Source organism: Talpa occidentalis, unplaced genomic scaffold, assembly GCF_014898055.3.
Source record: "Talpa occidentalis isolate TD23 unplaced genomic scaffold, MPIMG_talOcc4v2.1 talOcc4.2, whole genome shotgun sequence".
Classification (NCBI taxonomy): Eukaryota; Metazoa; Chordata; class Mammalia; order Eulipotyphla; family Talpidae; genus Talpa; species Talpa occidentalis.
The window spans coordinates 18494528-18504627 of NW_023602073.1; the positions used below are offsets into that span (position 1 = coordinate 18494528).

Sequence of the window (10100 nt, forward strand, 5' to 3'; positions counted from 1 at the left end):
TACCGGATGTGATGAAGGCTCCCTAGGGCACTGTGGGAGGAAAGTGGGTGGGAGCAGACACAAGGGCTTTCCCACTTGCGCTCCTCGCTTACTCCCTGGATGCAGGTCCTGTGCTGGACAAGGCTGGGCCCAGAGGGGATCCAATGGGGGAGACCTGTAGGAAGCGGATCATCAGGTCAGTGGCCAAGGTAGGGTAAGAGGGAAGTTCGGGGCTTGTAGGAAACCAAAGGGACAGTCAGAGGTAGGTAGAATCCAGGAGAGTGGGGAGCCAGGACTCAGGAGGCAACACCCAGGTCACCAAGTCACATGGCTATTGAGACAGAAGGGAGCCCCAAGAGTAGGGCAGTACTGGGGTGCCTCAAACCTTGCTTCTGCCGAGCTGCACGATGCAGCTGGTGACACAAACCTTAGGTGCCTCTGTGTCCCTGCCTGTCCAAGGGCACTAACAGCACCTGGAAGGTTCTGAAAGGATGGAACTAGCTCTTCTCTGCTCAGGAGTTGAGCCGGTACCAGCACTTGAGCCTCCATGCTGGGTCTGGCTCCTGGGCCCTCAAGTCAGCAGGGTCAACTTGGTGACCCCAGTTTCATCAGGCCTAAGCCTCCAGCATGCCAGGCCCTGGGCTGGGCAATGCTGGGCACATGGACGTGAACTCTGAGTCTGATGGGGTTGGGGGGCAGGTGTGGGTGGACCCCTCAGCTTGGTTTAAGTACTTGGTTCAAGTACTGGCCTGCCGGACCGGTTCACCACTGTCCGGACTCGCATCTCCCTGGGGACAAGCCAGCTCTGCAGAGAAGTTTCCTTCCCGGGAACAATGTCAGCTACGGGTCAGAGGACTGGCTTTCATCTCCAGCAGACACACTCCCCCTTCCTTTCCTAGCGAGAGCCTCCTCACTCTCCCTGTGGCCGTGGAGGCTGAAAGAGGGCGTCTGGGTCCCCAGGAGCCAGTCTGACCCCCGGGGCACGCTTCCTGGCGGTAACAGCCCCTGGCGTTTGCAGCGCAGTCGAATTGTGAAAGTTTCTCCTGAGCAGAGCCCGGGTGCGGACGAGCAGCCCCCGGAGCTGGACGGGCCATCGCGGCTCTCGCCCCTCCCAGCGGAGTGGCCGCTCTGCGCCTCCGTTTGTCCGATTGTTCAACAGGCCCTTGGCTGCCGCAGCGGAGAGAAAGAGACGCCCGCTCAGCACAGTGCTCAGGGAGAGCCCAGGAGGGGAGGCGGAGGGTCCCGGGTCACCCCGGGGCGGGGGGCGTGAGGAGAGAGCAGCTGTCAGAACCTCTCAGGTCGGCGCCTGATCTTTGCCCTCGGGGTGACTTTGACTTTGGGGAAGATGAGGCAGAGATGGGGGTGACGAGAGCACCCCCACACAGTGCGCACTCACGATCCCGGAGGCACTCGGTCCCGGCTCAGGGAGGTGGGACGGGGGCTCGGTCACCTTCACGGCGAAGTCGATCACGAGCGCGCGCAGCTCCGCCATCTTCCCGCGGCAGCCCCCGCGGGGTCCCGCGCTCGCTCGGACTCGGGCGGCCGGCGCCCCGCCCCCGCCCTTCTCTGCGCCTGCGCCCCCTCCGGCAGCCAGTCACTCGCGGCAGCGCCCGCCTCCCCCCGGCGGAGCACCAATCGGGCGGCCGGAGGGAGGCGTGGCAGGCGGATGCCGACCAATGAGGAGGGGTCTGGGGAGGGAGGCGGGACCCGGGCGGAAAGGGGGAGCGGCGACGGGGGGCGTGGCCGGGAGCTGGGGGAACGGTCCTGCAGGGGCGGGGCGCCCCGGAGCAGAGCTCTCCCCAGCCCGCCGTCCTAGCCTCTCGCCGAGCCCCGAATCCTCCCCTCCCTGCGGACTCCCACCTCTTCCTCGCCCCGCCAAGTCGCCCCGCCCGCGTCTGTCTCTCCATTCTGCCCCACGCGCCGGTACCCCAGCTCTGCCCCTGCGCCCCCCAAACCCGCGTCCTCCGTGGTGCCCCCTCCTCTTCCTGCGCCGCTGCCCGCCCGACCCCTCCAGACCGCGCCCCTGTCCACGCCAGTCTTTCCTCCTTCCCTGCCCCCCCAGCCCCGGCCGGCTCCGCCCCGAGCCTCGTCCCCGCCCGCGCCCCGCGCACGTGGACGCCCGGGCCCGCGCGGCCGGCCCGCCCCGCTCCCGCCCGGAAAGGCCCGGGGGCCGCGGCGGTGGGAGTCGTTCCCCTGTTGCGCCCCAGCCGGCTGCGGGCGCGGGCGCGGGGAGCCTGGGGCCGGCGTCGGGGCTCCCGGTCCTGGGGCCCCAGAGAGCGGACGCCCGGTGGGAGGCGGCGGTGCGCGCGGTGGGGCCCGGGGGAGGGCGGGCGGCCCGGGCCCGGGCGGGCTCCAAGGGCGCCTCTGCCTGGGGTGCGGGGTCAAGAGCGGGCGGCACGTGCTGTGGGTCCCTGGGAGGTCACCGGGGTGTCTGCGGCGCAGGAGGGGCCTTCCCCGGGCGTCTCCTCCCCCCTCTTCCCGCTGGCCAGGCTCCCCGCAAGAATAGAGATGGGTAATGCCCGCCACCCCGAAAAGCAGGACCCGGAGAAGACTTTGGATTCCACGCCTTCTGGGCGGTGTAACCCGGCAGGGCGGTCAGCAGCTGCAGGCCTGGGCCCACCTGGACAGTAGGCGGCATGCGGGCCCCGCCCCGGCCCCGCACCGCACCGCCCCCTTCCCAGCCGGGCCGGGCCATGCAGTGCAAGCAGCCCCTGCGAGCCCCGCCCCCGGCCCGGCGCCCGTCCCCGCCCACTGCCCTCAGTCGCCTGCGGGTCCCCCCCAGTCCCCACTGGAGTGTCAATTCGTGATCCCTGGACCCCTGCCTATCTCCGATCCCAGCCCCACCCTATGTCTGGTCCCCGCTGCCCTCTCTCCGCAGAGAAAGAAGACGATGCTCACAACCTGGGCCCGCGGGTTGCCCTTGTGGCTCAGAATCCGCAGGGCCACCACCGAGCCCAGGGTGCTGCAGCCCACAGAGAGCACATGCCCGCCCCCGCGACCAGCAGCATGGCTGGGGAGAGCGGCCCCTCCCACCGCCACAGGGCTGAGCTCACCCACCCGAAGTCAGGGGTTGGGTGGGGCCCTGGGGGCCATTAATGTCATGTGGGGGTGTGTGGTGGCCTCGGTCACCGAGGGGCAGCGGATCTGGGACTGGAATTGGAAAAGATGTAGGTGCCCAGCTGTGCGGGAGGGGCAGGGACCACCGGGGTCAGTGCGCGGTCCCTGTCTAGGGGGGCTGGAGCAGAAATCTTGGGGGTTGGGGCGGGTGGGCCCCACTCTGGCAGGGTAGGTTGGAGGCGACTCTGCTGTTACATTCCTGCCACAAGCCGCTGTGGCCCCTGTGGTGCTGGATCCAGTAGCTGGAGGCAGTGAAGAGAATGGTGACCATGTTGGCTAAGAAGCCCAGGATGGTGCCCCCCGCTCTGGAGGCTACGCTTCACCCAATGCCAGGGAGCCTGTCTTCAGGGCCACAGGGGCAGGGTTGGCCAAGGGCCTGCCCCAGCTTCTGGGAGCTTCTTCCCCAGGCTCCTCTCCCACCAGAGACCCCTTCCATGGTCACTCTGTATCCCAGATGCCACCCCAGCACCCAGGCCCCTACTCCTGGGAATCTGGAAAGTCTCCTCCCTCAGGGTTCCTCTCTCCTCTTCCGTAAGGCTTCCACTGGGGATGAGGCCTTGCTCCCCAGGAGTCCCCGCTTAGGCAGCTTCTTGTCTCCCAGAGACCTCCACCCACGGTGGGGTGACCCTTTGGTCTGCCCAGTGCTCCCCTCCCCAAAGCACACTCCCACCTAAGTGACTCACACCCCCCTCCCAGATCTCAGACAAGCGCCCAGGGAGGAGGGGGATGGGAGACTGGGTCTCTGTGAGTCTGCGGGGGTTCCAGAACCCTCTCCCTCAGCAGCCATTTACAGAGAAAACACCTTTCTCTCTTTCCCTCCTCTCTCTCTCATCCTGCAGGTGACAGCTCAGAGACACTCGGCAGGTCTGGGCCCTGACAGTCTAGACCTTGGTCGTCTGGAAACTGCTCTGCCCTGACCCCAAACTCTCCTGAGGTGGCTCAGCCCTCCCAGGCCCCTGCAGCTCCGCCCTCCTCCCTCCACCTCTCAGAGCCCATGTTCCTCCAGGCCCCTCCTGCTGCATGCAGTGCCTCTCCCCGAGAGCTCACCCCCAGCTCCAGCCCTGGTCAGCTGCCTCCCACACCCTCTGATCCTCAGCCCCCTCTCAGCTGAGCCTGGCAGCATCCCCCGCAGCAGGGATGGTTCACTGTCCCATGCTTGGCCTAGGGGCCCCAGATCTGCTGGCCTTACATGTGCCCCCTCCTGCTTGTCACCCCGAATTGCCCTTGGACCTCGGATTCTGGTTCCTTCCACACCCTGAATGTCCTGGTTCCCTCTCTCCTGTCCATCTAGTGCCTGGCCCCATGCAGGCCCCTCGCAGGCCCACCCTACTCGTGTGGGACTCACTGCGTCACCAAGTTCCTCCCTCACCTCCCAGCCTCCCGAGCATATCCCAGAGGGCACTTTCTGGTACCCCAAGTGGATGCTCCCCTCCCCGATAACATATCCTAGTTCCACAGCTACCTCAGGAGAGAATCAGTTGGGTGTTAGAGCCCGTCTCCCACCGCACTCTCTGTCCATCCTCACTACCCAACTGCACTGCTCCCCCAACATTCTGGCCACAGAGCTCTCCTCTGCCTCCCCTTAAACAGCTGGTCTTTCCACAGTTCTACCTTTGGGTGCCTCCATCTGATTACCATTTCTCGGCCCCAGACGTCCCAAAGCACCTCTCCCTGCACCCCCAGATGTGATCCGCCTTTCTTGGCACCCTCCTGCACTTTGTGCCCCTTCCAAACTCGGGGACCCTGGTGGGCAGGAAGAGGAGGGGTGTGCCTGACTCCTCTCTGGGGCCCCGAGTCCCTTGCCATGCAGCCGGCGAGTCCTGGCTTCTGTCACCACCCAATGAATCTCAGAATAACCACATTCAGCGAATTTTCCTTGACTGGGTGAAAAAAAACAATGAGGGTGGGGGGACAACAGGAGGGGCAGGAGACCTGGACTCGTCTTTTTTTTGGTTTAAGATTGATTTATTAATGCATGCAAGAACCGGGGTACATGGCAGAGGTGTGCAGGGGGAGAGGATTCACCGCAGACAGGGTGGGGAGCAGAACAGGCAGATGTAACTGAAATGCATTGGTGAGGGGAGCAGCGGGGAGGAGAGGTCTGCTGCGCCATGTGGATAGCTCTGGCCGGGGATGGAGCTCGAGCTGCAGTGGCTTCGGACAGCTTCATTGTGCTGCATCTCAAGCGCTTTTACCACCAGGATGCCCTGGACTCCTCTTGTGGCTGCTCCCAGGAGTGAGCGATGCCTTTGCTCACATCCTCTCGTAGGCAGGCTAGGGGCTCCTGCAGTGGGCGGCCAGGCTCAAGCCCCCTGGGTCACAGACACGGTCAGGGGCTGCCCTCCTCCCTCAGCCCCCGCCGGCCTCCCGCGCCCAGGGCGGTGCTCACCTGTAATGCCCAGGAAGGCAGCCGACGTCCAGCCCAGGTAGAAGGACCAGGAGAAGGAGGACTGGACCTGCGGCGAGGGGACCTGGCCATCCCGCTCGCTGGTGTAGACCGCCATGGCCACTGTGGCGCAGAGGGCTGGATCAGGACAGACAGGGCGTCAAGCCTGCTGCAGGGGCCGCCTGTCCCCACCTGGGCCAACCCACTTCTTACCTGCGGCAAAGCCCGTGATGCACGAGACGAGCAGCCCGCGGCCCGGGGCAGAAAAGGAGGGGATGCAGGACAGGACCAGGAACCCGACGGACACCAGCCCCAGCAGGGCCGACAAAATGGCAAAAGTCCGTGTCACATGGATGTAGCCTGCGCCAGACCAGACCTCTGAGCACTGGGGCCGCCTGGCCGGTCCCCTCCGTCCCCACAGGCACCCTCTTACCTTTCACTGGGTCCTCATGGTTCCTTGGCCAGAGGCCCGAGTGGCCTGAAAATCCAGGTCCAGTGGCCACGACCCAGACATCTGTGCTCACGGCCACCAGGATGAAGACGAGGCCCAGGCAGCCGGCCAGCACCGCCAGTGCCCGGCAGGGCTCCATGATGCGTCCGCTGAGGGGCTGTGCTCCGGCCTCCGCTGAGCTCCTGGAAGAGACCCCGGCAGGGATGAGTGGCTTTGACGGCAAGGAGGGTTTTCCTGCCTTTATACCCTGTCCTCAGTGTCAGGGAGAGCGTGAGCGTGTCATATTGCGGTTGAGGGGGGCGTTGTGTGTTCCGGCTATAACTCCAATTCCTGGATCTCCAACCACCACCTGAAACACAGTCATCCGAGGGCTTCCTGGAAGAGGTGAGAGAGACTTGGGCCCCCAGCGGTGAATGTGCGGACCTGTCAGTTTAATCAAAGGGGGATGTGGCCAGAGGGCACAGGTGGGGGCAATGCGTCATACTTTCCTGTGGTTCTGCAAACTTCCATTCGGAGCGACCGAGGTGGGGGCGGTCGGGGAACTCAAGGGTCTTCACAAAAAGAATGGGCTGGGGGCCATGGTGGGGCTGATGGAAGAAGACCTGGGACCGAGACACGAGGTCCCAATGGAGGAAGGGGTGGAGGGGAGCTCCCACTCCCAGGTCCCTGGTTGGAGCTGAGGGCCCTGGCGGGTGGAGAACCACCTCATGACCGCTTCTGAGCATGCTGACATCCTGCCAGTAAGTCTCTTCCTAGACAGCTCTTTTCCGGGTTGGGGGAGTTTGGGGTTTCTGGGGGAGACTCTCCAGGGTGAGAGGGGAGGTGGGTGCAGAACCCTCCAAGGCCAGCCACCCCATCCCAGCACGAGGCGCTGGCCACACCTCACCTGACAGCAGGTGTGTGTTTAGGTGCACGGCCAGGTGAGACATGGCACCTGGACTTCTAGGAAGCTGAACGTGACCCAGAAGTGAAGCTGTCGTGAAGGCTGAGTCTGCAGTCCCGGGACAGCTGGCCCCGGGGAGGCCAAAGCGCTGCTCGCCCAGGGCACGCCCTCCCCGGTGAGCTGACCGCCTCTGCTGCCCACACGCTCGCCAGGCCCACGGCAGCAGAGCCAGGCCGGGGCAAAAAAGGCTGGATCATAGGGTGGGTGAAACTGAACACTGATCTAGGGCTTTAGGGAGGGTGGGTCCCCTGATGAACTCGCAACCCCCAACGATGGCTCCAGTCTTAACAACAAGGTTTTCCACTCATCAGTCCCTGGGATGCAGAGTACATCAGTCAGCGCCTGCCCCCTCCCTTCCCGGTCTCCCCTGGTGACGTACACCCGTTACCCCAGGGCCATCGAGTGTCCTGCTCTTGGCTAAGGTGAAGGAAGCCTTGTACACCCAGTCATGGGGAGTTTCCTTTTGTTCTTTGCTCCATTTGCTACCTTGACTGTAAGCCCGTGCTCCCAGAGGCTGGACCTGCTGCGCCTTGATGCTGCCCAGGCGAGGGAGGCAGTGGCTCTGGTCGTGGGTGGGTGTGGGAGCCAGGCTGGAAGAGACGTCGAGTGCCTCCGCGAGCGCAGCGGCTCAGGCTGCTGTGGTGCTGTGAGCCGGGGATCCCGTCCCTGGCCCGCCTCTCAGCCTCTGCCAGCCTCAAACAGCTTGGGCAGCCCAGTGCCAGCCTCGCACTGCTGGGAGCTCGCCGGGCAAGAGAAGCAGCCTTGAGGCAGGGACTCGTCAGAGAGTAGTGCAGCAGCAGAGATGGGGAAGTGTAGAGCAGCGGAGATGGGCACTTAACTCCTCCGCCCGCACGGGCTGTCCCACCCCGGTGTTGCTCTCAATGCGTTCAGTGGCGGCTCTTTCTCCCCTGCCCACCAGGATTTGGCTCTTAGTGCGCGAGTTCGTCATCCTTTCTGGCGCGGGCCATGCTACTCATGCTGTCTGACAAGGTCCGGGCTTGAGGAAAGTTTCTGAAAATTCAGAAAACTCCACAGCTGGCTCCTGCTACTTCCTTTCATTGTTTGTGGCAGTTTTTGGAACCATGGAAATTTTCTATAAGCTTTAGAATAACACAATGAGTGTTGGCATTAAGGCCAGTAATACACACTTCAGTGGTTTGAGAAATGTACCTTCCAACACGATTGATAATGAAACGGTTTCCAGTAATTCTCCATGTCCTCCAATCTGTAGTTCAGTTGTCATGAGTAACACTGAGTTCTCTGCAAACCATGCTTGATAGAACTGATGGAACTTAGCCCGGTAAAATCCCCACTAGAGAAGGCCCTGAGGCACCCTGAGAGGCGAAATGGTCCGAGAGAAACACACCACGTATTGTTCCCAGGCACCAGGACCCCTTGGTTCTATACAGGGAATAGAAGGCCGCTCTCGATGCTACAATGCCTGCTTAGCCTTGTTGTGTGCAGCACCTGTTTCTACTTTCTGAATAACATACATCTCCTAGGGAAATAATGCCACCAAGTCAATGTAACCAAGTGAATCATAGACTGGGAAAATTAAAAGACTGTGCACTGGTTGATGACCAAAAATAATTCCTGAAACAATGTAAAAGTAAAGTCACATGATTGCATGATGTAATGATCAATTAACAATTTCTGATGTATAAATAAAGACCCGCTGAGACCCTCAGCGGGAGATGTCCGCACCCTGATGAAGTGTCAGTGTCTCCTCCCCACCTCATCTACCTCATCTCCCCCCCCCCATCACTCCACTTCGCCGACGTTGCCTCTTCCTTGCGGGGACCCTGCCCCAGTGGGACCTGGACTCCTGCAACTTTCATCTTTCGTGGTCGTCTTCTCCAGGTGCACTTGGGTGATGAGTATGTGGAGAGGGGCAGTCTGAGCTGTGTGCGGCCTTCTTGATGGACTTCCATTTTATACATATATATATATATGTATAAATGTTAAAGATTTATTTATGCAAACAAGAACTGGGGTACTGACAGAGGTGCGGGGTGTGAGAGGACTCCACAGAGAGAGTGGGGAGCAGAACCGGCAGACACTGCTGAGGGGAGCAGCGGGGGAGACAGGAGAGGTCTGACACACCGTGTGCGAATCTCACCGGCCTGCCAGGATGAAATCCGTCTGCAGAGGCTGCGGACGGCTTCACAGTGCGGCGCTCAACCACCTGCGCCACCAGGGAGGCCCAAGACAATCTTTCAGAAACTCTCCTGTACATGAAAAGGTGCATTTCTCTTGTTGCTGTCAAGATTTTATTTTTGTTTGAGGTTCTTGATAGTTTGATTTCATTGTGTGTCTGGGTTGCTGTGTTTCTCCTCATTCTACTTGGGATTTATTAAGCTTCATGCACTTGTCGTTTTCCTTATCAAGCAGAGGAAGATGACACAGTTGGTTCTCACGAGCTTTCCGCTCCCTTGTGCCTCTTCTCCCTTTATTAGGAGTGTCGGTTTGCTTGCTAGTGCCCGCGAGTCCCTCAGGCATTCTTCACCGCTTTTGGTTTTTTTTTTTTTTTTGCTTCTCTAACTAGATAATTTAATTGTGTCCTCAAGTTTTCTCCTTCTTTCTCCTGCTTGACTAAGTCTGTTATTGCCCATCTAATTAATCCGGTTGTGCTGCAGCCCAGGAGGCTGGTGCCTGCCTTCCCATCCTCCTTTAACAGATGGAGTAACTGAGGCACAGCGGGGCTCGGTGCCTCCCCCAAAGCCCCACAGCAAGGCAGTGGCAGGGCCTCAACTGGAAGGGTCGTGAGGATGGAGAAGAGACAACAGGGCCGAGAGAGCGAGAGGACAGGAGGGCCAGGCCAGAAGTGATGGGGGTGAGAGAGGAGCAGAGGCAGGGGTGAGGTCTGCCCCTGTAGGGTGTGTCTGCGCCTGTAGTGAGGAATCGGCAGTGTCGGAATCATGGATTTATTGAGAAAGGGACAGCAACAGACTTTACCGGATGATGCAGGCGCCCTCGGGCACTGTGGGAGGAAAGAGGGTGGGAGCAGACACAAGGGCTTTCCCACTTGCGCCCCTCACACATTCCCGGATTCCAGTCCTGTGCTGAGCAAGGCTGGACCCAGAGGGGAGCCAGTGGGGGAGACCGATAAGAAGCAGATCATCAGGTCAGGGGCCAGGGTAGGGGCAGAGGGAAGTTCCGGGGCTGTAGGAACCCAAAGGGACAGCCAGAGGTAGGTAGAATCCAGGAGAGTGAGGAGCCAGGAC

The 10100-nt window shown here is 61.5% G+C and overlaps 1 protein-coding gene across 1 annotated transcript; it reads right to left on the reverse strand.

The window, feature by feature from the left end:
* Positions 1 to 5309: 5309 nt before the first annotated feature.
* Positions 5310 to 6072, reverse strand: LOC119251830 (protein NKG7-like). Its single transcript, XM_037519126.2, has 4 exons — positions 5916 to 6072; positions 5696 to 5842; positions 5486 to 5620; positions 5310 to 5408 (listed from the first exon to the last, which is right to left on the reverse strand). The coding sequence occupies exons 1-4, from the start codon at positions 6070 to 6072 to the stop codon at positions 5371 to 5373; spliced, it is 477 nt and encodes a 158-aa protein (XP_037375023.1). The 3' UTR covers positions 5310 to 5370.
* Positions 6073 to 10100: the final 4028 nt, after the last annotated feature.

What these genes read in the sequence shown, in the direction of transcription:
- LOC119251830 (XM_037519126.2), bottom strand. Translation starts at nt 6,072, where the DNA reads ATGGAGCCCTGCCGGGCACTGGCGGTGCTGGCCGGCTGCCTGGGCCTC. An exon ending in CATCACGGGCTTTGCCGCAG is followed by an intron (nt 5,621 to 5,695) that starts GTAAGAAGTGGG and finishes GTCCTGATCCAG; the next exon opens with CCCTCTGCGCCACAGTGGCC. An exon ending in TGCCTTCCTGGGCATTACAG is followed by an intron (nt 5,409 to 5,485) that starts GTGAGCACCGCC and finishes TCTGTGACCCAG; the next exon opens with GGGGCTTGAGCCTGGCCGCC.